The sequence below is a fragment of the Pteropus vampyrus genome, unplaced genomic scaffold (assembly GCF_000151845.1).
Source record: "Pteropus vampyrus isolate Shadow unplaced genomic scaffold, Pvam_2.0 Scaffold5, whole genome shotgun sequence".
NCBI lineage: Eukaryota > Metazoa > Chordata > Mammalia > Chiroptera > Pteropodidae > Pteropus > Pteropus vampyrus.
Window position 1 is genome coordinate 943,690 of NW_011888786.1, and position 27,202 is coordinate 970,891.

The window sequence follows — 27,202 nt, forward strand, 5'->3', positions numbered from 1 at the left end:
CAGTCCGCCAATTGCCCCTCGAGGTTCGTATTATCCCCATTTAGCAAGAAAAGAAGAAAAGTTGAGAACAATAAAGGACTGGACAACAGGGCGGGGGGCGGAGCGAGATGCGGGCTGGAGAATGAGGCTAAAACTACTCTTTGTCCAGGATGCATTCGAATAAATGAATCTTAGAAAACAACAAAGAAAGGAATACATTATACAAGGAAACTATAAGCCCTGTGTCATTCTAGCCCTTGGAAATTGGAAGTGGATGTCTTGTGTGAGTCTACAGTTTCGGTCAAGGTACCTTCCAATATTCCTGCTGCTCTGTAAAGAAGCACCGCCATCTCCTCCCCTTCCACAGCTGTTTCTGAGAAAGGTGGCTTATGTGGGCTTAATCCTCATCAGAATCCCCCTTCCAACTAGGGAAAACGAGGCTCAGCGGTCTCAAATTTCACAAGAGAGAAGCTTGGTCAGGGTCTCAAAGGAACGAGAGGGTCCGCGTGTCAAGCGGAGAACAGAGAGGAAAAAGAAAGTTGCACATGGAGTCTTTGGCGAAGGCCAAGGAGCTCCGTTTCATCAGAAGAATGTTCTGGAAGTAAAGCAGTGAGATAAAAGTTAGATGAGGGTTGGATAAGGATTCAAACTGCGAAGGACTCAGAAGACAGGAGACGTCATTTTGACTTTCTCAAGGAACAGGGAACCTATCAAAGGCTTTTGAGTGAGAGAGACATGTGGGAAGCAGAGTTTTAGAAAGATTAAGCTGGCCACAGTGGGGGGGGGGGGCCAGAAGTGAGGAGGCCAGATGGGGACTCTCCTCAGAAGAATTCCATGACATTCTGAAGGCCATGCTGTTGGAAGGCTCAGCATGCCATTTGGTCTCTGCCTGGATGAAGCAGGCACCTGTGCTCTGCATAATGGATTCAGGTCTAATGGTCTAAATCTCGTGACTTTTGATGTGGAAATGTCATCCTAACAGTGAATGAATTCCAGGAACTCTTGTGGCAGAGGCCACCCCCTCCCCGCAAGAAGGGGCCCCCACCCACAAGCACCTTAGGAAGCAGAGAGACTGCTACAGAGAAAGCCGCTGGGGGAAATGTGTTTGCCCCCCTTAAAGAATTTGTTCTCAATTCTGTAGGACAGAGATCTAAATGACGACCCCCTAGCAGAAACGTCAGAATGCGAAGGGCTCACTTGAACTCTGTTAGTACTTGAAAGAATGAACTTCCACAGAAATATCGATGTCTCTCTGCACCTCTGCACATGCGCACACATGCTGCACCGCTGGATTCCTGCCTTCCGAGATCGGAGTCTGAGGGGTACCAGGCCTTGCTTTACGAGGGTCGTGGGTAACGAGTCCCAGCTGCTTACAGGTTGTAAAAATTCAAGAAGACCGCGTGGGAAAAGGCACTGGAGAGCCCAGATTGCCTCTCAGTTTACTTAGCCATATGATCTTGGGCAAATTCATTCAGCTGCAGAATAGTAATAAAAACATGAGAATCAGATGAAATAGTATAGATGACACCATCACCCTCAAAGTAAGGAGTGGATGCAATGGTGAACGAGGTCATAAATCAGTGCTGACAGAGCCTAGAAGGAGATGCCAAGTGAATGTAGCAGCAGGCTGGGCGAAGGCCAGAGAGAGAACCCACACGCCCCACCCAGAGAGGGCACCAGCCACTTAATTTATCTCCCGATGTTTACATAATAGCAACTAATTCAGATCATCGGGTAAACCCCAAAGCGGTGGATTCAGTTCCGCCGCCAGTTGGCAAAGACTGGCGACGTGCGAGGTGTCATGCTCAAGCCCCACTCTGCCACTCGCTACCTGTGTGTGTTTAAACAAGGTCCATGCCTTCTCAAAAGTCCACTTTCTTCATCAAAAAAAAAGTAGTAAATAAAGGTCAGGCCAAGAGCAGTGGCGGACATTAACTGGAATCAAGTGCACAGGGCTCCCCAATCAGGAGGCTGGAGCAAGAGAGGGCACCCTGCCTCCCGCCCCTCCTGCGCTGGGCCGGCCATTAACCCTTCAGCTTCCGGTCCGTAAGGAGGTATGCTGGGTGGGGGGTTGGCACAACAGCTTTCACCAAAGCCCTTTACACAGTTCCCAGTCCCCCACAATGTTCAACAAGTGACGACAGTGACACAGCTAAGCTTCTCTTGTGCCTGCTTCTCGCCATCCAAAACAGTTTTCATGCCACTTGAAACTGTGCTCTGGGTTAGGGGGGTGAAATATAAGAAAGATGCAGGTCCTGACTGCCAGAGGACATGCAGCATTTAAGGGACTCGTCACAGGACAGGGCAATGTGGTTAGATATGCCTCGTCTCACAGCCTGGGGAGCCCTGCCATGCCCGGATCTGGCCTCACCCACTGAGGATCTGGCAGGTAACAGCAATGGCCCAACTCACTGAAAAGGCCTTCAGGGGCCCCCACATGGACGGTCAGCCATCCTCTGCATAGCCAGGGCTTTGAGGACAAGACAGGTGACCAGGCATTTGAGAATGGGTTTCTACTGGCAAGCGTAATCCATCAGTCGATTAAAAACCATGCCGTCAATCCTTGCTATCCATGGTAGTTCAGTTCTACGTAAAGTCATTCCAAAGACTGACTTAGCAAATACGGAACCATATTTCCTAGGAAAATACAGGATTAGGGTTCTATAAGCCTCTGGTGACAGCATTTTCAACAATTGATCAATATATAACCTCGATTTACATGCATTTCTGTCGAAAGCCACTTTATTTAATGCATATTGTTGACTCATTAACATTGAACTCAGGGCCAACATCACTACAACTGATGCCTGAATGAAGCTTATCTAACGCGCATATTTTCTCCATAAGGCACATCACAGCCTTCTTGATCTTAGGAACGTTAAACAGCACTTCTATGCTTGAGGGGCATTTTAAAGAGCAAAATCACTAACAAAAAATGAAAAAATGCAAAACACGTGGCACTAAACAGACTGTGAAAAGGCTACTTGGGGGTTATATTGTGCGAGCTGAAAGGCAAACATCACCTTGTTTGACCTCAGCTGGGATTGTGCATGTCGTCAGCAACTCAGATTTTTCGCGGTTCTGTGTATAACCACAAATGCCTGGGAAAGCACCATGAGGATTGATTTGGGGGTTGAAAATAAATTTTAGAAAGTGGGTGAATTTTCAAATATAGAATCTGCAAATAACGAGTATTGACTGTATGTAAAAGTCATTCATACACTTACATATCAGATATAACGTTTGCACTTAAACTCAGCCTGGCAGGGCTCCAGTCAATTTATATCAGCTCTATTTATATCTAAAAATTACAAGTATTAACTAGCCCAGAGGACATCATGCTTGTCAAAGAAAATAAAATGTTCCATTGTAGAGTTGGGTTTTTTTCCTCAAAAGGACACAGATCCCAAGGAGATGTCTTTCCAAGATCAGTCTCTTGCATATTTGGGCATTAAATTGATAGAAATCTTCTTCTGATTAAGGCAGACTCTCTTTCTGGAACTTGCACTAATTGATTCTAGTCCTGTCTTTGGGAACTACACAGAGCAGTCAGTTCTCCTTCCATATGCTGGTCTCTTGAATGTTTAAAGACACTTCCGGTCCCCTCTTCCGAGATCACAATGACTCACACTTGACATCCCTGTCCCTCATAATTTCACCATCTTTGTCACTTTCTTGTAACATTGTTCTAGGCTGTCAGAAATTAACTGCCATCTTTTCCTTAGGTTCCAGAATTAAAAGAGTAGCTTTAAATTCAGTTAATTTATACAACTTTACCGGAGAGTAATTATTTGGCAATGTTCATGAAATTCTTTCAAATAAGCATATCTTTCTATGTCTTAAAATTTATTCTAGGAAAATAATCATGGACATGTGCTAAAATTTAGTTATGAGGATGTTCATTACAGGATTCTTTATTATTCCAACACATGGAAGCGATCGAAATACTCTAGAATGATATTAAAGAAATTGCGGCACATCCACAGAGCCATTAAATGCTATGCAGCCATTCAAAGAACGATGTGCACAAATCCACATTGACGTACGTTGGTCTTTATACAATTGTAATAGAAAAGACGATAAAAGGGTAGGAACAATCTGATTTCATTTTTATTAAAACATCCATCTACAGTAAAGAACGACATTCCCAAGAGGTTAGCAAAAGCTCTGGAAAGATAGTTCTGCTTCAAGCGTTCCTCTGCTTTTTTATCTATTTTTTCTACAATAAGCCATTATTACATCAGTGATAGGAAAAAACAATTGTGTTTAATACTTTAAAGGTGTTAAAATTAAAACAACTCTTTGGTAGTTGCCTGTTGCTTTCAAGAAAGAGTTCGCACGCCCTGGCTTGGGGCACAAAATGTTTCACGGTCTTATCTCTTAGTTTTCATCTCTATGAGCCCCTCGCAAGCACTTTCCACTTTGGCCATAGAGATTCACGGAAAATTCGCCAGATTTATGTCACCACTTTCCCCCTTCTGCTTGAGATGCCCTCTCAATTTAGAAACTGGTTCAGGGAGATGGTCCAAAACTACACAGCTAATAAAATGGCAAACCCAGTATGGGCTGTCTGTCCCTTAAACCCATGTCGTCTCCCCAGGATCAGAATGACAAACCTGGACTGTCACCGTAATATCTCTGTGCCATATTTCATCTCAGCCCAGGCAAGTTAATCGCTCATGACATTATCTGGGGGAGAACAAAACTCTGAAATACATTTCTTCTCATGGTCATACACGCAGAGGGTCAAAATGATTTCAGAAATGTGTTTTTCCCTTTTGAGAGGAATAATCCAGGATGTTTGGAACAATATTTTAGCCAGACTTTAAAGCCCAGTTTGCAAACATATGCCCTGTGTAGTCAGATTTCACTAATATGATCTATTTTGACTTCTTTGTCTCTTTCGTTATAAAAATTTAATATTGAATTTTAAAACCCAAATGGCATAAATCAATTCCAGATGTCTTCCCAAATCCCTAAATCTCTCATTAGAATAAAGAGAGACATCGCTATCTACGAGTAGATGGTTACATTTTAATTTACTGAGAAACCAGAAGGATCTCTGGGCAGTTTTTTGGCCTTTTTTCCGTGAAGAAAACACATGAACTCTTTTAAGTTTCTTAAGGAGCTGAGTCCCCAGGATTCATGCACCAGCTGCCTGCCACATGTTCTGCTTTATTTATCCCCTCAAAGGGTAGCATAGCATCATCGTGAATGCAGGGGCCAGGCTGCCTCGGTTCCAATCCAACTGGATGACTTTGGACAAGTCACTTAACCTCTCTATTTCTGTTTTCTCATCTATAAAATGGGGATAATCATAGTACCTGCTTAGGGTTGATGCAGGGATGAATGAGTTAATAATTTGAAGTGTTTAGCATAGTGCCAGCCACAGGGCAAGATGTTTGCACTCATATTACCTGAGAAGTACCTGCAGGAAGAGCTGACATAAGAGGTCTCTCGATGGCTAGGAATTCTTTCCCCATTTCTCCCTCCAGATAAACAGAGCTAAGTCTTCTTAACCTTGCATTAAGAAGACTCTCACCCTTCTGAGAGTGACTAATAAGCTAACTTCAGACCCCAGATCCCTCTCCGAAACTTGGCCCAGCCCCAGACTTCCCCTCCAGGAGTCAGCACTCCCGATCCACGTGCGTGAGCCATGCCATCCGCCCAGGGTTACCCCACTTACAGAAATGTGGAAGCTCTGTCCTCAGAGGATTTGTGGATGGAGCTCCATGTCTCCAATTAATTAAAGGAGAGCAGATATGTAAAACACCAAAGTGTTATAATAAGTACTCAAAACATGACAGTTTACTTCCTTCTGTCCCCCACCCCTATTAATGATAAGTACCTAAGTTTGCAAGAAACACTAAATTATAATCATGAAAGGCCTTCGTTGCTAACCCTCAACAGAGAATTTCAGTCTATATATCCTTTAGCATCTCAGTTTCACATTTCTAGACCCTGCATCCATGCCAGATGACAGCTACACAAACGTGGCACTATTTCACACTTGATGTATAGCAATAAAAGCTTGTGTAATGTTTTTATATATACAGATCCCTTTTACAGACATCATCTTACTTACTCTTCATATCGACCTGTAAATAGTTATTAGTATCGTTGTTGTTGCTGCTGTTATTATCATCATAATTGTGCGGTGTGGAAAATTAAAAGCCTAAACAAATAAAAATACTTACCCAAGATTATACAGCTGATAAGTGACTCAGTGGGGCTTTGAACCTGGATTCTCTGCCTTAAAATTACATATTTTTTTTTCTACCCAATTTCACTGCTAAATCTATAGGGTTAAAGAGCGTAAAATATGAAGCCTCGTTAATTCTTTGCTGGCATCACTTCCACTGGATGTTTATATTTGGGGCTTTGATTTTTCTGTTTTCTCTGGTGTCACATGGTTGTTAAGATGGAGCCCAGCACAGTCATGCAGCCGGCTTGGAGCTGTGTCTGTAGGCTATACAGATTGTATGTTGGAGAATTGTTTTTTGTTTGTTTGTTTGTTTGTTTAAAAAAAAGACATGTTTAATTGCTATTTTCTTTCAAGCAGAATTTTGTTATACCATAGCCAAATAATGCCTCATCTAGTAAGAAAAATGAACTATTTTAGAAAGTTTGTTCAGAAAGAAGCCAACTCTTTTGCAACAATGAAGTATTATGTACAAATCTGAGTCTTCCTTATTGTAACGAGGATGGAAATATGAAGTAGAGCTGTGTCAGTTAGGGAATGTCAGTTTGGCTTCGCATAACACAAACACAGCTTTAGGGACCTGGCCAAATCAGGGTGTGTGTTTTTCATCTCCAAAGAGATTAGCTTGGAGATATACAGTCAAGGGTTGGTGGGATGACTTCATCAACATCACCTGAGACCCAGGTGCCTTCTGTCTCCCTGCTCTTCTGTTGTGGTGTGTGGCTGTCCTTATCGTGATCACAAGACACCTACTCTACATTAACATCAGGACTGCATTCTGGGTAAATGGCAAAACACGAAGAACAAATCTAAGCTGGCGACGCCAGCTGTCTTTCCCCTCTTCCATCAACTTATATGTCATCGTTCAGAATGGATGGGTCGCAGGGCCTTCCCTGGCCATGGGGTGTATGGGAAGGTGGGTATTTACCTGGTCACGTCGCCTCCCCAAACAAGTGGGGCCTCTGTGAGTAAGGAAGAAGGGCGAAATGGACATTGGGGAGCAACGAGAAGAGTTTGCCAGGAGAATGACCATTCAATGAGGGCCTGAAATGTGTTCGGCACAAACTAAGACTGTCAAAGAAATAACACTCCCCTTGCATTAGACATGAAGAAAATGAAATCCAGAGAGATGTGAAGTATGAAATGTGCTTTTCTCACAAGATCGTTATGTAGGTGGCTCTCTTGTGGCAATGCCAGGCACAGAGCAGACCCCTCAAAATGGTTTCAAATGTTTCCCGTCTCTGTCCTCTCTCTCAAATAAAATTAAAGATGCAACACCAGCTTGCATTTAGAATGTCTTTATATTTAGTTGGTCTAATTAATCTTGTTATGGTCTAATTGCAGCTACTGCTCTGGTCAATATGTCCACACCCCCAACCTGTGGCAAACAGCACAGTGTTGCTGACTTTATTAGGCCCTGTTGAGTCTTTTCTGCTTGACATGTTCTCTTGTTCTGATTGACTCTTTAGAGCTATAATGATATTGATTTTACTTATAACTTCATCAGCTAAGACATAAACAGTTTTTGGGTTGGTGTTTTATCAGCTTTTCATAATGTTTAGCACTCAGTAGGAGCTCAGTGATATCTGTTGAATGAATGAATCCAGTTACGTGATCTTGGACAAATTTCATAACCTGCCCTACGTGAGAAAAAAAAAAAACGAAATGTTTGTTATTAAAGCCACCGAGATTTGGGAGTTGTTTATTATTACGGAGTAGTCTTATAGCTACAATAGCTAATAACTACGGCCTGCTACCATGTTGTGGGGGAGGGAAATTCATGGAAAACACATGCTTAGCAGATAAAAACAAAGGCACTTTACTATAGAAAAGCATCCACGCTATAACAAGACACGCTGTTTCTCTAACATTCATTAAAATTGACAACCTTCAATTTTAATAACTTCACTAGACACTAAAAAAATGACACGCAAACTTCCCCAAATCATGCCTTAAGGTTTTTAGAGCTTATATAAGACATCACCGTGAAAAATAAATGTCTTCTGGGCAAGCATCATTCTATTGTATCTGTGGGATAGCAGTGATAACAGAACATGCCCCAAATGCTTATCTCACTGGCACGGCTGCATTATAAATGTGTTAGGTTTGAGTAATGGGAAACAAACAATCTGTACCGAATATAGAATGAGTAAAAAAATCTCTTCTTTGTGAGGCAAAAAAATTGCATCTCTTGATTGTCAGTGAAAACCAAAGCTGGAGAAAATTTGGAAATCTGACATGATCACCTGGAGCTTTATCCCTACCAAAATGTAAATACTCAGCAGAGTCGAGGGAGGTTTTCCATCTTCTTGACATATTCATGCATCTGATTTCTTTTCATGAAACATCCAGTGAAACAGGAAGTTTGGAAGCAACGAGCAGGTGTTTGGCACCGCATATAAGTTCATACGTAGGGCACGAGTCACAGTCTCGTGTCTTTTCAAGGCATTGCTCAGGCAGCGAAAGATAGCTCTCGGGAGAGTTCTTTTTTGTGCGCCTTCGAATCAAACAGGCCTGGATTTGATTCCCAGGCCTGCTATCTCGTACATGTGCAATGTTAAGCATACTACTTATGACCACCAGATTTTCTCCTCATCTATGAAATGGAAGTAATGCTTAAGTTGAACAAAGTGAAATTGGCATATTTGAAATCAAAAGAAATCTAATATTGGTGATTTTATATGGTTCCATCTATATTTGTTTCATAGGAATGAGTCCAGAAAGGAGTCTAAGTCCATGCGTGTCTACTGGTCACAAATCTTATGTTGCACATGACAGACACCCAAGTCAAGATAGCTTAAAAAAAGGGAATGCATCAGTCAAGAAACAGTGTTGCTGTCATGCATGATGCATGGTGATGTTAGGGGCTCATGTAATTATCTCTCTCTCTCTCTCTCTCTCTCTCTCTGTCCTGGCCCATTTCCTTCTGTGTCTGTTGACTTCATCATACATGACAGACAGGATGACCAACAACAGTCTTCACTAGAAGCAAAATAGACTTTTCTCTCCCAGAGGCTGTCTTTCTTGGGTTATATGCTCACCCCTCAACTCATCACCGTTCGCAGATGTGTCAGATGGTCTACTATGCTCAGCCCAGCCTGGCTGACTTTCTCACCTCAGGGCAGGTGGCGAGAGTGAAGGGCACTATACATGATAGACCAATTAGAACCACATGAGATAGGGAAGGAGTTAGCCAAAGAATATGGAGGTGCTCGGCAGGCAGAAAAGAAAGACGTCCACCACAGGTGTCCAGCACTAAACACAGATCCTGGTGCACGGAAGGCGTGTGCTAAAATCAGCTAATTTCTTAAACAATACTCAAAAGACAAAAGAAGTCAGATTTACTCTTTCATCCAAAGGTAAGATAACCACCTTTTCTCAATCTGCTCATTACTTTCTTAGTGTTAGCACTGTAAGTTCCATATTCTGGAAAACTCCTAAGTCCCAAGCAAACCATCTTGGTTTGTCTAAAACTCCCAGTTTTAAAACTGAAAGTCCCACATCTGGAGAATGCCCTCAGTCCCATACAAACCAGAATAGCTGGTCACCCTTCCCAAAGATCGCACTTATGAGCATAAATCTTAGCTGCTGTTGAGGTCTGATTAAGTCATTTTATTAGTTGCCGCATCAACAGAAGAATGATTGCTATGATACATTCAAAACCAGAGAGAGTCCCATGGAAAAATGCGTGGACCATGCCTGTTTCATTTGAGGTTATAGGATCTGCCCCTTTGCTTCACTTCCCCCTCTGCTTTCTTTGTTTTTAATTCACTGTGTTTTCCTCCATTTTTCTCCCTCTACCCTTTCTTTCTTCTCCTTCCTTCCTTCCTCCCTTCCTCCCTCCCTCCCTTCCTTCCTTCTTTCCTTTCTTTCTTCCTTCCTACTCTCTATTATATTTTCTTTTCTATGTTTTTTTCCTTTGGCAATATATTTTCCTTTCAAATACCATGTGACTTAAATTTTGTCTGCGATCTTCAAAGGAGCTGTGGTGTGTCGTGTGACTAAAGTAAGCTGGCTTCAGTAAATATAGTTTTCTTGGATAATCCAGCAAGTAAGTGGAAAGTTCACTATGGGTTAAAATAAGAAGTATATATTCAAGTACGTGGTGTTACTAAGATAACGTGGTTACGGTGCTGAGAATAAAGAATAAAAAAATGGAGGGGGTACAAAAAAGATGGTGATTGTAAAATGAGGACTCTGGAGATTGCAACGGCTTGAGATTGAGATCTTTCAAGGGATATTTTGGTTTGATCATTTACATAGAGGTTGTATCAACTAACATTGAATATTTCTGAGATTTGGAAATCATTTCTTCTTTCAAATCAACGTCATCATTAATGAAGCAATGTAAACCAGGAAATCCTTTTTGGTTATAAACTATGCTTTGAAGCCAGGCCTGCATTTGAGCGTTTTTGATAAAAATCTTAAAATAAAAACTCAAAAAAAAAACAAAAGCAATTTCTAGTCTTCAAGAGAGTGCTCTTCTTGGAGAAAGCAGAGTCTTATGAATTATACCTTTGAGAGTGATACGAATTTTGTTGCCGTTATTAAAGTGCTAGAGTGCTAGAGAATTAACCCCACTTTGGAGGCAAACCCAAATGCACCCTCTTGACAACGTTTCAGTCTACAAGTCAAGGTTATGTACCTGGGACTTCCACTACATTTGGGTTTTCCAAATATCAGCATTCACATCACTTTCGCTTTTTTTTTTTAATTTTTTTGGTCATTACACACATCACTGGTTCTATTTATTTAACTAACATTTTTCTACAAATTTACTTTTTTTTAACAGATAGACTAAGTCGATGCAGCCAATGCAGTTCACTAGGGCTCATGCATAGCAGTGTCCAGAGGGCCCAGGCTGACTCTCAGACCCTAATGTTTTTTTAAACCTTTATAGTAAGAAATATATTGTCATCCACAAAAAAAAGCAGGATACTGTGGTGGCATTGAGGAAAGGCTTAGAGTTTTGCTACCTGGTTGTAGCTACTTCTTATCTTGGTTCTACCTTTTGGTAGCCTTGAGATTTTGGACAAGTGACTTCAATTTTCTACCCATATGGTTGTGAGGATTAAACCTAGAAAAAATCAATGAGCAGTGCTACTTCAGTGAGCAAAAAAAACCCTCAGGGGGCTTACAAAGCAGTGAGGAAGACAAATACTGTACAAATTAGCTTAGAAATATATAACTACTCTGAGAACTGCTGTGGCTATGAAAAGCCATTTGTGAAATTTTATAAAGGAAAAAATTTACAAAGAGGAAGCACGGAAAGGTAGAAGGAAGAATAAGAAAGAACTGGGGCGGGTGAGGGGCAGGTTGAAGAAAGATTTCCTGTGGAAAGAACACTTGAGTTGAGTTCTAACTGGTGAACAGAATTTATCAACAAAAAGGAGGCTGGGAGGACAATGGGAAGAAAACATTCTGGGCATAAGTTCCACACCTGTCAGACTCAACTCCCTGGGGCCTGAGAGAAACCACAGAGCTCCCTCTCCTCTTGCTCTCACAGAGCTTTCCTTCCTGCTAACTTCCAGGAAGAGTGAGCAGGACGGAAAATCAGAGGTTCGTGGCTCAGGATCTAGGAGAGAAGGAGGGGCGGAAGCAGACTGTGTCATGGAAAGAGCATGGTTCCGGTCATCACGGTTTACATGAGGACACTGCCATTTATTAGCTTTATGACCTTGGAATAGTCGCTACCAACCTGTCAGAGTTGCTATGATTCAGTGAGAAAAGAAACAAGTAGGACCATACACCCAGGAAGTGCTCAGTAAATGTGAAGTCCCTTTTCTCACTTTCTCCAGGTTCATAATAGACTAATCTGTGTCCCCCGACCCCCGCAAAAAAAAAAAAAAAATCATATATTGAAACCCTAACCCCCGATGTGACTATATCTGGAGATAAGATCTTTAGGAGGTAATCAGGTGAATGAAGTCATAAGGGTGGGGGCCCTAATCCAAAAACACTGTGGCCTTATAAGAAGAGGAAGAGAGATTTCTCCTTGTCTCTGTCACTTGACGACACAGCAAGAGGTGGCCATCTACAAACCGGGAAAGGGCTCTCACCGGAACCTTACCCTAATCTCACACTACCAGTGCCTGGAACTGAGAGAAAAATGAATTCCACTGTTTAAGCCACCAGCCTGTGATATTTTGTCATGGCGGCTCAAGCCGACTAAGACAAGGCTCATGAGAAAATTGCTCTTCTAGATGCTAGAGCGCAAATCCTAACTGCAGTGATATTTAAGAAATGAATTTATAAAAGGGCAAAGGAAGTGAATGGAATAATTAAATAGGAGCTGGATTTGGGGCTTGAGTATTTTCAAAAATGAGGCTGATCGCGATTCCTTGCGCGTTTGGTTGCGGCCGCTTCCGACATAAAGACAGCCCCGTCCGGGTCAACACTCTGCGGATGCTTTTCTATGTGGCTGAGCAAACGTTTTCTTTCTGTCTTCATCCCCACCGTTGCATGGGGAATTAACGGAAGGACACTTAAACGGAAAGACACTGGGAAAGAAAACCAGTAGTGGCCAACACGGGGGACAAGTGCCAAGAGATGAGATGACAAGTGAAGAAAAGTGAACTATGCTCCTTAAAAGGAGAAGAAAAAGGCCCAGAATCCCGAGCCTCGACACTCAGGGACATGAGCTGATGTCACGGATGGCACATCCCATCGACAGCGTTTTCTGTATGAAATGCCGTGCCGCATGCTGGAAAATGCCACTTTGCAATTTCGAAGCCTGCCAGTGTTGAGAAGCGCTGTCTCAATAAAGACCTCGCTGGAATGTCACCCCAGCAAAACAAGGAAGCGCAGCAGGCTGGGATTTCGTCCCCATGAGGAAACTGTGGTTTGGGATGTTTACGCAGGGCTCCTGCAGCTGGTAAGTGTTAGAGGCAGTGTTAAGCCTTGTTTTTCGATTCCAGAGCCAGTGTCTTCTCCACGGCAAATGTCAAAACACGCCTTTTCATCTGATCTAGACCTGGTTTTCCAAGGTCAAAGTTTTTTTCCATGTCCTATCCCATTCCCTGATTGATAGTCTCCTTTTTCCCCAAAAGTCACTTGATGGTTTCTTGCAGCACAGGAAATAACATGAAATGCAATATGAGAATCAAAAGGAAAAGAGAAGCATGTAAAATGGAACGTATTGGGAAAAAAAATGCCTTCACATGACAGGATTGCTTTGGTCCTGGAGGAAGCTCCTTCACAGCGATCACTGTACTAGTTGACTAAGCAAGAGTAACTATTATTACGATCCCCATTTTGCTGCTGTGAGAACTGAAACATTAAGGACTTTGTCTAGACATGTGTCCTACAGGTTGAGAGTCAGATGTCAAGCCTCTGCGACTATCTCCACCTCCCTGTAGGGGACAGAACTCTGGATTGACAGCCAGGAGGCGCTTTGCTCAGCATCCCTCCACTCAGACCTCGTGTGGTCTGGTCGAGGCGTGTAATCCTAGGCGTTTTGTCCTTTCACGGTAAGCTGAAGAGGCTGAGCTGCAGGGGCTCTAAGAATACTCTTGAAAGTGGCCGGTACGAAAGCAATCACAACATGCCTTGAAGACCAAAGGTCCCCCGACTTCCCCCTGCAAGAAAAATGAGAAGGCATTCAACTCGAATTTTACATCATTACAACGAATATTGTCCAGACCCTATGCGCTCTTTCCCAAATAGGATTCTGGGAGTAAGCCAACAGATAGAAGAGGACATTTATTTTTGTTCGTGAGGTCACAAATACTTTTTTGGGACGCTATCAAACCAATAGGTCTGTGTGGGCCACAGCCGCATTTCATGTCGTGGGGGCTTGTCTGCTCCCTTTCTCCCTGCCACTGCTCGAAGCCTGGGAGAACTCCTTTGAAACAAATCAGGAAATTACTTATCAATCTGAAGCCCCAAAGAGTCATGAGCATGCCTCGCTGCCAAAGGGAACGGGATTTCGAGCGAAGGCTCCACAGCTGTTCAAGGACTCCAGCTGTTGGAAGGTCTAGCGAGCAACGTAAGTAAACAGCCTGCTGCCCTGATTGAAGTGAATTTCTTCAGGCTTTCTTTCTCCCAGAGATGAGTCTTTTGGCTCAGGTTAGTGTTGCTCTTTTTCTGTTCTTCTCTGAGGTTTGGGGGTGTTTACTGACTGGGGCTGACTCAATGAAACATCTCCTCTGGGGAGGCGTCTGCCGAGCAGAAGAGAGAAAGTGAAAGCCGTCAGAATCGGCTTTGCCTGGGAAGGGTTCGTTTTGAAAACAGCCCTTGACTTGGCAATTATGCTCCTTAATGGCTATAAATCTACATTCAAGAGAGTGTGGGGCTGACAGGGACACTAGCGGGAGCAAATAGAAGTGGCTCCGTAGCCTCACCCAGAAAAACAGAATTGTCATCAAGTCTGTGCCTCCATAATTCAAGTGTAAGGTGTTTTCTTCCTTTTGATACACTGCAGAATTTTAATAGAGGAGAAGGGAACTTTAAAACTCGTACTATCCTATGGAGATTTCCGTGTAATAGTACGAATCTTGTGCTCAATTTATTTTTGGTTAAGGGTGCTGATTTAGTTACTGTTTATTTTATTAAACAAATGTGCTCACCACTCAGCACGGCTGTGGGGGTGATAATGAATTCATGGCAATGTAGGAATGTCAACACCTGGGCTGTAAAACTATGGGTTTATATTAATAGTAATTATATGAATGGATTACGTAATTTCATAAATAATGCACTGTACTAGGGAACGTTTCTTTCACAAGTATTTTAAATCAGACTGTGGTTAAGGACTGGAAAGTACATGTAGAAATATAGCTAATTTAAAGGAAATGATTTCGTCTCCATCAAGCTTTGTTCTGTGAGACACGAAATCTTCCCCAGGAACTCGTGTATCCTTTTTCCCAGGATCCCTCATCAAGAACCCTATGTCTTCAGGGAACTTGGTCCCAAGGTCCCACATTCTGCCCATCATCTGTGTCTTTCCCGATGTGTCCTGGTTCTTGATTTGAATAAGAAAGTCTCGCTTCCTTGGCCTCAGTTGTGTTCTTCTGACTCCCTAGAAAGCTCCCAAAGTGACGAGAACATGTGCCCTTCGTTCCAGTGGATATTTGACTTCCTTTCTACTCTTTGAATAATTCTGGTTCTCACTCCAATGTCCCATGAGGACAAGGCGGGTCTTGTTCCTGATACGTTTGTGACAGTCGGCCCACGTGCAAGGCGCTTCTAAGGGTCGGAAGGCTCCTGGTGAGACAGAGGGTTTGTTTCTAGGAATTCATCCCAGGCTGTAGGCCTCCACTAAGCAACTCGTCTCTGCTTTTAGTCTCAGGCGATCTCTAACCTTTCGCTATTACTTAGCAAATATGTAGCACGTGCCTAACGTGCCGAATGCAATAAATAAAACGCAAACGCGAGACGATGCTCCCCTCCCAGTCTAAGTAATTTGTGGTTCGTGTGGCTCAGGCGGGCCTTCTTGTACGTGGGCCATAACCAGAGGAGTCTGGGCCCTGGCGCTGGGCACGTGGTGCCATGGATCATAAAATGGACAAACGTGTGTTTGCGACGTCAGATATTAGGAAACATTACTGAGCATTGGCCACGTGCTTGGTCCTCTACTTGCCGTGTCTCATAGGGTCTTCAGAGCAGGCAGCTCACTGTTAAGCAGAGGTGGCCTGCAACCAGAGTACCTGGGGACGTGTCCCAGATGGGCCTCCGTGTGGGTCAGGATTGGTTACTTAGCTCTTCTGTCCCTCAGTTTCCTTACTACTATAGGAAGTCAATAACAGCAGGATTCGTGTGAAGCTTGAAAGTTAATGTAGGTAAAAGGTTGTTTTTGTCTCTCTCATATATGAGAAACTGAGGCTAGAGATAACCAGGTAACTTTCTCAGGGCCATGCAGGTGATTGCTAGCAGGGTGACATTTGGAAGTAAAAGATCTGGCTTTATCATCACAGAAAAAGCCCACATTTTTAACTATCGCCTCCTCCCCTTGTGCTGTTGGGTTGTTTACACGCATCTCTTGACCTCATTCTCACAATGGCCTTCTGGGTAAATGTCATTGACCAGTGGCCATGAAGATTTCGCACAAGGAAACCGAAGATGTGATGTACCTCAGCAAAGTCACACACCTAGAAATTAGCAATGCTGGGAGCTGAGCACAGGTTCTCAAGACCCACGTTTGGCGTTCTCTTCACGAGCCCATGCTCTTGAAAGGGTCAGGTTCAGACTGCCTGCCACAGGGCAGAGGGAGCCAGCAAAGGCTAGTGATGCTCACTGTCAGTTAGGCCCTCTCTCTGGGCCGGGCACTGTGCTTCATTGATTAAAGTAGGTACCAAAGCGGAGGATTTGGATGTGCATCGAAGTTTGACAGTTGCTCTCCTTAGCCTGCTCTGCAATCTGGAAAAATTGGACTGCAGTATCCCAAATGACTGTCACCCGAAGAAGGTGAAAACTGTGTTAAGAACAAGAGATTGGGCATTTTCTCCCAAATGTTTGGATTACCCTGTGGGCAGCATCGACACAATTTCAGAGTCATTTACTGTCTTGTTTAAATCTCAGTGGTTTCCTCATCCTTCGGTACATGTCACTTTCTAAGCCCCGTGACCATCTGAACTTTCTGTCTTCATCGACCTGTTTGCATCAAGCTTCAAAGATCAGCAGATGGTAGATTTCCTTCCCTTTGAAGTCTTTTATTATAATAAGTACAATTCCGTAGAATTCCTCACTATGTTAGAATAACATGAGTGATATCTATAACATGAGAAATTTACTCAATAAACTTTACAGAGAGAAACCAGCAATGCAGAGTGTTTACTGTGCTGAATAAAATATAATCAGATCGATTTATCTGAAGACCTGCAACACAGATAGAGGCAGGCCAACGGGAGAATGCCAGAACACGTACTGGGAACTCTAGATGCCTTGGAAAGAGGTCACGGAGGATGTGGTGGAATAGGATCCATCGAACGTTGGGAATAATTTCTTTTGGTGTCAAATGTCAGGATTTGAACTGAAATATTCCTTGCTTTGAATTCTGGCTTCACCACTTACTAACTGCAAGACTTCAAGTGCGTTGCTTACTTCTCAAGCGTATGTGACAGACACAGACAACTCAGCATTCAATCCACAAATATTTATTGATCACCTACGATGTGCCAAGCATCATTCTAGAGATAGCAGTGAACAAGAGCCAAAGTCCATGCCTTTAGGCCTTTAGAGGGGCAGACAACAGAATCATAAACCAGAATGTAACTTTGGAGACTGATAAGTGCCTTGAACCAATAAAATATGGTAATGAGATAGAGTGACTGGCAGGTGTGGGGACGGGATACTTCTGTAGCTAAGAGGGTGAGGGACCACCTCACTGAGGAAGTAGTTTTAGCACAAACTTGAGTCATAAGAAAACCACAAAAGCCATGGTTAAGTCACTAACCATGTGTCCCTAGACAAGCCATTGAAAGTCTTTAGGCTTTAGTTTCATCACCTCAAAACTACAGAGCTGGAATAAATCTATGGGGCTTCTTCTACCCCCAAAACTGTCATTTTTTCTTTCCTTGGCTTAGCATCATATGCCATGAGTAATTGTATGAAAAGAAGGGGGAAAAAATCTCTGAACCAAACTATATCAAAGTTATATCATTCTTATATTCTATTTTCCGGATTTTTTCAAAATGTTCTCCCTCATCAAAGATAAATTCGTATGTCCTAAGCCAATGACGATTAATTAATAATTCTTTTTTTAAAAAAAAGCTCAAAACATCACAATTTCTAGGGATTACATTGGAGAAGACGAGAACCATTGCACGACAGATGTTTAGGGATGAGCTGTGCAGCTTCAAATGACTTCATGTGTGGCTTTGAGTCTGAAATTGTACATATGTTAGTGGAGCCAAGAGGCAAAGCTGCCAGAAGTCAGTCGATCCAACATTTTATTAGCCAGGAGTCATGTGTATGGCTTTAAAAAACAATCCATGGTCTGAAATGTTTCCTTTCTTAAAATGGTGCAGCAGATCTCTCTTGGGTCTGAGACAGCATATATCCAATGTGAAGGTCATAATGCAGATAACTTGTACCACGGGAATCTTTGCCTCTCAATCAGCCAAATATTTGTGGTCAGAATATTCTTGGCTGTAACAATCCAGATAATTGTCTTATTCCTCCATTTTGCCTTCATCGCCATAATGTAAACCTCAATTACAGATGCACAACCTAAATCGAGAATTCTGCGTGCACTGCAACATAAAACATACAGGTCAATGTTTTCGATTTTCAGATACTGATTTTTTTTTCCTTTTTTTTTTTTTTTTTTTTTTTTTCCTTTTTTTTTTTTTTTTTGCTTAATTTATAAAAACGAGATCTGTCCAAATCACAAACATGTTGTTAAAAATTGTTTGGCAAACAAGGTCCAAAGCTGAGATCCAAGGACCGAAAAATCAGAGCAAAGAGGATGAGATTAAAATACTGGAGGTAATTAACCCATAGGAGAGAGAGTCAGGGGGCGATCTGATGCTGCTCCTTGGGGCTCTAGAGAGAACGGTGGTGAGCTGATGCCCAGTGGGGAGTGAACTGCTCTTGGGCACTTACTTTTATGGCAAATCATATTCCCAGCATTTTACAGACATTGGCTCTTCACTACAACCCCAGTGCAGTGTGGCCATTACTCTGTTTATTTCACAAATGGGCAGCTGAGGCTTGGTGCAGTTAAGTAACAATGAAGCTCTCTAGCTAGGAAGTGGCAGGACTGCCACGTGGACCCAGGACTGCCATACTCCACAACCCACTAATGTTCCACTCTACCACTCTGCCTTAGAAAGATAATGGGCCTTTCTCCCTTTTTCACATTCAATTCACAGTCTGCTTAAGTTAAAAAAGAAGAATCTACTGTAAGATTTTTAAATTAAAATGGCCTCCTGACGGAAGTGGCTGAGAAATTGTCTTCTTTGGAGGTCTATTCACACCAGAGAAGTTACTGCATGTGTCTAGTTATCCCATATGACTTCAGTTTGCTCTTTCCCCAAGGTGAAAAGATAGACAAAATGATTCCTCAAGTTCCTGTAGTTTTTCCAACCAAAGGCCAAGTCTACCTCCAGGCAAGGCAAAATGGCGGTGACGTGTCGAGTCCAGCCATCCTGCTCTCCCTCCCCAACTTCATGCTGAAATGATGTCCAGACTTTCTGGAGGAACCACAGTCACTCAGATCACAAGCTTGCTGGCCATTTTTTCCACAGCCAGGGTGGGGACCCAAGTCCGTTCCAGTTTGTGCCCAAACAGATGAACACCGTTCCAACGAATCTATTATCTAATTTGATGGCTGTGCTTCCAATGTTTCAGAACTACAAACTGGGACCAAAACAACATAAAAATGGAATGCTGTTAGGAAATAGAAATGTCTTTTAAAATTCTGGCTATCGTGTGTATCAGTTAGAATTGCATTTGTCTGTACCAGAAAGCCTAGTTCCTTCCACAGGTGAGGGGTTTCTTTATCTCACATAATAAGAAGCCCAGCGGTAGGTGACCCAAAAATGGTGTAACTGTTCAAAGATGCCACCAAGAAACAAGGCTTATTCTATCTTCCTGCTTCATTAGCATGTCGCTTTCATCCTTCTGATGCCAAACAGCTGCTGTACCTCCAGGTGTTCAATTACTATTCCAGGCAGGAAGGCAAAAGGCTACTCCTTGTCAAACTTTGCCTTTTTACTTGGGACGGGAAGCCTTTTTCTTGGACTTTCTGTGTGCACCTTATTGGCCAACCTGTGTCACGTGGCCACCCCTAGCTGCAAAGGAACCTGGAAGTTCGTATACTCTGCTTTCCAGTCTTTCGCACAGCGAAAGGCAGGGGAGACGTGGATTAAGATGGATTTCGAGTGAGTCAATCTACAGTACTTGTCCAAATAGGCCATAAATTTCTATCTAAAAGCAATAAATTTGGAATTTGGTACATACTTAAGACTATTTTACATAAACATTTCTAGCTACATCTATTTTGATACTTAATTGTGGGTATAAAAATATTTTTAAAGCAAGTAATAAGGGGTAGGTAGAGACAGCATTCTACCTGCAGTACCACAGAATAATGGAAAGAAATGCATCTGGATGTCAGACCAAGGTCTGAATTCCAGCTCTATACCTCATTAGGTATGGGATGTCTCTAGAACTCCATTTCTTTATATTTAAAATAAAGGTAGATAAGTACCCACAGACTTTCTTTAGAATTAAATATCGTGTAAAGGGTCTGACGCATAATAGGTATTCAAGAAATTCTAGTTCTTTTGTCTCTTGCTTTGCATCTTTTACTTAGTAAGTACATAAACCTTCATGAAACCCAACTCAGCCAGAGCCGACAGCTGAAGAATCAACTCTTTGATTTCAAAAAAAAAGAAAGAGAGAAATTAGAACAAATCCTCTGAATGGTGTGTAGCCTTCCTCTATTGGTGCACGCCAAGAAGCTTTCATTTTGGGATTCGGCACATTATCTTAGCAAACCAGACAAAAATGTCTAAGCGATTTTGTTTTCCAAACTGCATTGTATGCTTCAAAGTGCCATCTGCTTGTGACTTGTTACAAAACAGACTCAACAGAGCCATTTGGTGACATTTTATCAAGTGACTTCAGTGTTTGTTACCAAGGGACATAATTCCTAGAATTTGTGCAATTCGTTCTGTGTTGTTAAGCTGTGAAATAAAGCCTACACAGAGACTTCAGCTGTGTCAATGTGTTATCCTCATCTTAACCTGCGAAGCCAAATTTTAAATTGGGTTTCTTTCCATTTTAATTATCTCTCCACATCACTCTGACCTTTCCAGTCAAAGATGGATGTTGAAAGCTTACCACCTCATAGTCACCATTGCAGAATTTAAAAGAAGAAACAAAACAAACCAAAAAGAGTCCACAGATTTTCAGAGTCCAAATTTATCCATCAGCCAAAATCTCATTTCTGCACAATGGTAAGATGAAAAAAAACGATACAATATAATGCAAAGTCCCGAGTTTTTGTTCACATGTGAATTCCGTGACCTTTAGCAGGCTCTTAAACCTTGTCTCTATCCTTACCTGGAAAAAGAAATGAGCATATCTGTGCCCCCCCGCTCCCTCCCCCCCCTTCTCACCTTATTGATATGAAGATCACTGAGATAATGTACTAGATAAGCCATTCAAAATAATGCATGATATACTCAAGCCTACTTTGGTTTTTCCCATTGATTAGAGGATAGTTTGTACCACATCATAGCACATAATGAATCCCATAACCTTCTCAGATTTCCATCTGAATTCGCACTTTATTTGCACAGTCAAACTTTCTTGACAGGAAGCTAATGTTCTTCCTTCACTCTTTCTTCCATACCCTTAGTCTGAATTTAGCCGACTCTTCCTGGAGTCTCTCCAATTCTAGCTGTTCAGACTAAATATTCAGTTTTCTGCAGGCTGACCACCTTTTTCTAGCCTGAATGCAGCCACATTGATCTCACGGTCATTGAATATATATTTATTTATTGGGCGAAGAGTGATCCAAACACAAAAATTCCTGCCTTTCCAGAGATTGCATTTCAGCCCCCTGGCCTCACCAGTCTGGTCATGCTGAAAAGGATCCCCAAAAGTCAACGGTCCAATGTCATGCTCTCTCCTCTCACTGAGCTCTCCCAAGTGTTTCTATGAAGTACCTGCACGTGTTCGCAAATTTCTATGCAACAGTCACCATGTAAATCATGATCTGAATCACCATCCTCTATGCAAATCATGGACCTTAATGATGACCATCTTGAGAATGCTAACATATAAAGGACGTCATCCCTGTCTTCCCTGAAGTCAACCACCTTCAAGCAGTCAGAGCGTTTCTAAGTTCTGGGCCACCTCCCCATCCTGAGTCTCCTGGCCCCAATGTAGTTGTGCTATTCCCAGAGACTCAAGTCTTTATTGGAAACATCTTCCTGAAAATTTTTCCTGGAAAAATTCCTGATAGCATCTGACATTAACAATTCTCTTTATAAAGTCTTAAAACTAGCCACTGGCCTGAGAATAGAAACGGTTTATACCTTCCACCATCCTTATATATTCCCCTTCCCATTTGGATACTTGTGCATACGCATCCCCCACACCTCTCGCCTTTAAGGTCAACCTCTATCTTCTAGTTGGCCTTGGATGGGACACTGTAGAAACCAATGCAATTTAGTCCATCTATCTAAAACTTTGTCCCTTCAAGTTCACACAGCTTGGAAATAGTTATGACCTCCTACTCCCCAGCACAGAATGGTCAGGCTCACCTGAATGCTGTCAGATAGTGGCTGGTGAAGCACCCTTGGAAAGAGCTGATTTGCCTTCTTCACCCTTTACTGGTTCTGCAAGATGCCTTAAGCTATCATGTCCACTTTTCTTGGGAGTGCAGAGATGCATGGCTGTTAGAGGTGGGTCGAGGGTGCCAAGTCAAGGTTATTTCAGGATGGGAGAGACATAAACATGTGTATAAGTTGAGGGCAATGAGCCAGCAATCGGTCAGGTAATCCAGGAGGGTCAAGAGGTGGGTCCAAACAGCCATCCCCGGGAAAGGGCTTGGCCTTGAAGGAGCGTGGGTTCTGATACACCTATGTCCACTGAGACAGAAAGGGAGCAAGTGAGGATGGGTGGAAATGTGAATAAATTAAGGACAGGAGGGAAATTGAGTGGATCATGCTGATGCTTTCTGTTTTTCTCTGGAGATTGGAACTGGGGCATTGCTTAAGAACAGGGAGCTGATTAAATGTGTGTGCAAGCACCCAGCCCAGTTCTTGTCACAGAGTAACCATTAGAAAAAATTATAGTCACTTCTTTCCCCCTTGACAGATTGAAATTTATATCAAATGCTTATCTCCAAAAGAGCTCATAGAAAATTAGCCACCATGACACCACCCATATATTTTGCATTTTAAGTGAAACACATAAACCTTCTTGAAATTTTTATTTGAACTATAATGACCTCTCTAAACTCATCCCAGTTTTGAAAATGACTTGGTCCAGGTGCAGACTGTCAGAGAAGCCCTCTGACCACACATATTCTCTTTCCGTGACCCGCGAGCCTGGAGAATGTTCCAGAGCCTTGCCAACAAAGAGGTGTGTGTAGGAAGAACAGTGAACTCTTAGAGTTTTTGATTTCAGTGTTGTAAAAATGGTTCCAGACATGACAAATGTTAGAGAGATAATCTAAAACATGGACCATTTGCACGTTTGGCCTTTGAAAATTTTAATAACCGTCAGCTTTCCTGAGCTAAATCAGAATCTTAGCTTCCAAATGTTTCAGATTTAAGCTGTCTTCCTTTGATTATTTGAAATCAGAAGGGTCGGTTTGGGGAGGTTTAAGACTCAGATTTGCGGGCAGCTGGCAGACAGACCACAGCAGGTAGTAGCCTCTGGAGGAAGCTTAGGCCTCTTCTTCCCCGTACCCCAGCACCCCTCATTCTGACACAATGGGGCGGAGGACAAATATGGATGGACCAGGGCCAAGTTCAGCCAGTGCTTTGGAGTGTGAGATTTCTTGAACGCTGGTTCTTGCTCATTCTCTCTCTCCCCCCACACTCCCGTCTCTCTCTCTCATCTCTTGTACGTACTGGTCTCTTCGACTTGTCTCTTAGGATTTCCGGTCACCCACAAGACCAGTATAGTCATCACGAGGCAGGATGAAATACCCACAAATTGCCTGGCACTGTTCTAGGCGCTTGGGACAGAGCTGTGATCAGAACAGACAAACTCTCCCCTGCCAGGTCCTTATATTTCAGGCCCTTATATTAGAGGTAGACGGACAAACAAAAACAGCACACGGATGTGGTATCGGGAGGTGACAAAGGACCATGAGGAAGGAGGTGGGGCAGAGGCTGCTTTAGACAAGAGGGTCAGAGAAGGACAGGGCCGTGGAAAGCCGACCTTTGAGCAAGCATTTGAAGGTAGAGAGGAATGAGCCACAGCGGCACCTGGGGGAAGAGTGTTCTGGACAAGGTTGATGGATGCCAGGTGGCTGGAATGAACGCATGAGGCAGAGGTGTGACATCGGAAGCAAGTGGGTATCAAGGGCATCTCGGGCCTTGCAAGGGCTCTGAGCTTTATCTCAGGGAGGCGGGAAGTTCACACAGGGTTTTGAGTGACAGAATGACTGACGGGTTCTGATTTTAATTCTGAAAGACCCCTCTGGCTGCTGCTTGGAAAGCGAACGATGGGGAGGCAAGGCTAGGTGGCTCACGTCATCGCTGCTTGCTCTCAGTAGCCTTGCTAGGTCTCTTATTGTGTCAACAACAATAGCGGGCTCGCATGATAAAGAAGTCACAAGCCAGAATAAAAGGAGCGTACATGAAAAGTTAGACAACAATCCACTTTACAGCTTCTATTTTACATTACGCCGCTCAGCATGAGGACAGACAGACTCCATCGCAGCACAGTCATAAAATGTAACCGATTTGACTAACAACATTTCTATTTGTGGCACTTTATTTCACCAGCCAGAAAGCTCAAATTCCAGACTGTTGGGTTCAAAAGCAGACCTGGAAGCCAAAGAAAAAAAAAGCTGTTCTTTTTGTTCTGGTTTTCCCTGGACCTGCCTTTCCTGGCAACCAGAGTGATATCCCCAGAGACTGAGCAGGACCACCACTTGAGTGGCCTGCAAGGACCGAGAGGTCCTCGGGGGACAGCCAGGCTTCAGTCTGAATAAGAAGGTGAAAGAACATTCAGAACAGAGGATACAGAGGACTTTGCTGATAACTGACCTTGAGTTCTATGAGACACCAGAGTTGGGAAGGGGTGGGACGTGGGTCAGGAAAGGGGCCATAGAGAAGAGAGTCCATGGGATGAACAAGGACCTGGGAGCTTGGAGGACATGACCTGGGATTGAGGGTGATGACACTGCCCTCAATCTCAAGGCAGAGGGCAGTGGCGAGGCTGTAAGTGGGAGGAAGGCGAGGCGGGGTCTGTAAGACCGTGATGAGCCCTTGGAGGCTGGGAGGCAGGGGAGTGAGAAGCCTAATCGGGAGCACCCAGCAAGTTCTAGGGTGCCTTCCTTGCTCCCCATAAAGATTTTCATGAACGTATCTTGAGAGACCCAGGTGCATTGACAACCTTGGATTATAAAATGTGAGAAGGTTGAGGAGGCAGGAAACGAGGCTGGGGCGGTCACCGGGGCGGGTTATGGACACCTGTGCATCACGTTGACGATTTCGGCCTTTATCCACCAGACCGCGGTTCTTAGTCTTTGCGCTGTGACGGGGCCTTGAGGAACTGCGAAGAGTATCATGTCAGTTCCGTTCCCGCCTCGGCCCACTTCATTCTGCCTGCTGTTTCTACCTTCATTCTGCCCGTGGTTTCAGGGAGTTAGAGAGTGGCCAGTTGTGCGTGTCGGTGCTGACCCAGAGAAACAGAAGGTGGGAGATTGTACGTATTGAGAGATGTATTGCTAGGACCTGGATGTGCAATGGTGAAGACCGCCTAGCGGGTATGGGGTCTGCAGGGGACATCCCTGGGAAGGGCAGACTAGAACTCTGAGGCACCGTGGTGGGATGCCTTCTTTATTAGGGAAGCCTCAGCTCTGCCGTGACCTGTGAACAGATTAAACCATATCCACATAGATTATCTAGAAAAACCTCCCTGACTTGAAGTCATCCAGGTATACATTTCAATCACATCTATGTAATATCTTAGCAAAACCTAGAAGAATGTTTGGTGAAAAACTGGGGACTGAATCCTAGCCAATTTGATACGTAAAACTGAGCATGACTTCAAGTTACTCCCTAAGACCTATAGATCTATGGCTGGGACTTCCTTCTGTAAGCAAGGAAGAGTTCATGAGGCATTACAGAGAGAGGAATAAGGTGGTCCACCTTGCATTTCAGAAAGATTGGATGTTTACGCTTAAGTGATAAAAATTCCTAGTAGAGAATTTTAGCAAACAGAGCTAAAAATAAAACATGACTCTCTCTGATGCAAAACCATGTGAATTATAGTTGGTCTCAGTGGGAAATAAACTAAGTTGGAAAGAACCCCAAAGAAAAGTTATTCCAAATTTCCCTGGATGTTTTAAGAAAGGAAATATTTATCCAGTGTGCAAGGGTTTTTAAGTAATAATTCAAAATTCCCAATAACTATCCCATGTTTCATTAAATTCACGATTAATGGACTGACAAATATTTGTGGGCACCTAATTAGTGCCCAGAATTCTAATGAAAATGGAAAAAAAAAAAAAAAAACAGTGGCAGAACACCCAACTCAAAGCAAAAATGGGGTGGCATGGTGGGCAGAATTTATTAATGCATAGAACTAAAGTGTGGAGTAGACCTTCTGGCTTCAGGTTCTGCTGGATCCAGGTACTCCAGGTACACAGTCTGAATCCTGCCTTTCCACATCTCTTGGTTCTGCTTTTCTCTGAGGTGGCTTCACTGTTGGTCAGGTATCTCCTTGCATTGGCATAGAGGGGTCATCAACAGCTCCAGGCCTACATCCAGGAGCCCAATCCCGGCAGAAAAGTCCCAGGGTTAAGTTTCACTGGACTCATTTAAGTCACTAGCCCTCCCCTGAATGAATCACTGTGACTGGAACAATATAATAACTGGGAGAGGCGGGGCAGGGGTGAGGAGAGGAAAGATCTTCCCCAAGGAAAAATCGAGAGGTTCTTCCGAAAGCAGGAACCGCTATTGGGTAGACGACAAAAGTCAGAGTCCTCTACCGGAACATCACAGCTCCAGTTCCAGAAGTCAGCGCGAGTCAGAGCAGAGCCGAGACTTCCATCCGGTGTCCTGTCCTAACTTCAAAGCTCAGGTCCCTTACCTCTATAGAGGGGTGAATAACAACGCTTACTGTGTTTCATAGCTGCAACAAATGTTATTAAGAAATCAAATGAGATATATGCAAATGTGCCTTTTACATAGTAAACATTATATTCAAATATAATATGATGATAGCTTTATTATTAAGGTGGGGCTTGAGTTTGCCCTGCTAAAGGGAACCAAGGAGTTATGCACCTGTAAAGAGATTTGTTCTGTTTTTTAAACATAGTCAATGCAGATGATCCTTTGTATATTCCAAATTCCTATCTGCTAAGACTGAATTGAAATAACA

At 43.1% G+C, this 27,202-nt stretch overlaps 1 protein-coding gene across 2 annotated transcripts in view; it reads left to right on the plus strand.

Moving 5' to 3' along the window:
- The window catches only part of C1QTNF7 (C1q and TNF related 7), a 91,871-nt gene that overhangs the window by 14,490 nt on the left and 50,179 nt on the right, over nt 1-27,202 (plus strand). The window contains exon 1 of one of the 2 annotated variants that reach the window (XM_023533838.1): nt 14,075-14,168. The exons of the other annotated variant lie outside the window; for it this stretch is intronic. Within the exon in view, the coding sequence (XP_023389606.1) occupies nt 14,075-14,168 (94 nt within the window). Of the gene's footprint in view, nt 1-14,074; nt 14,169-27,202 lie in introns of those variants that run through there. 2 annotated transcript variants of the gene reach the window in all.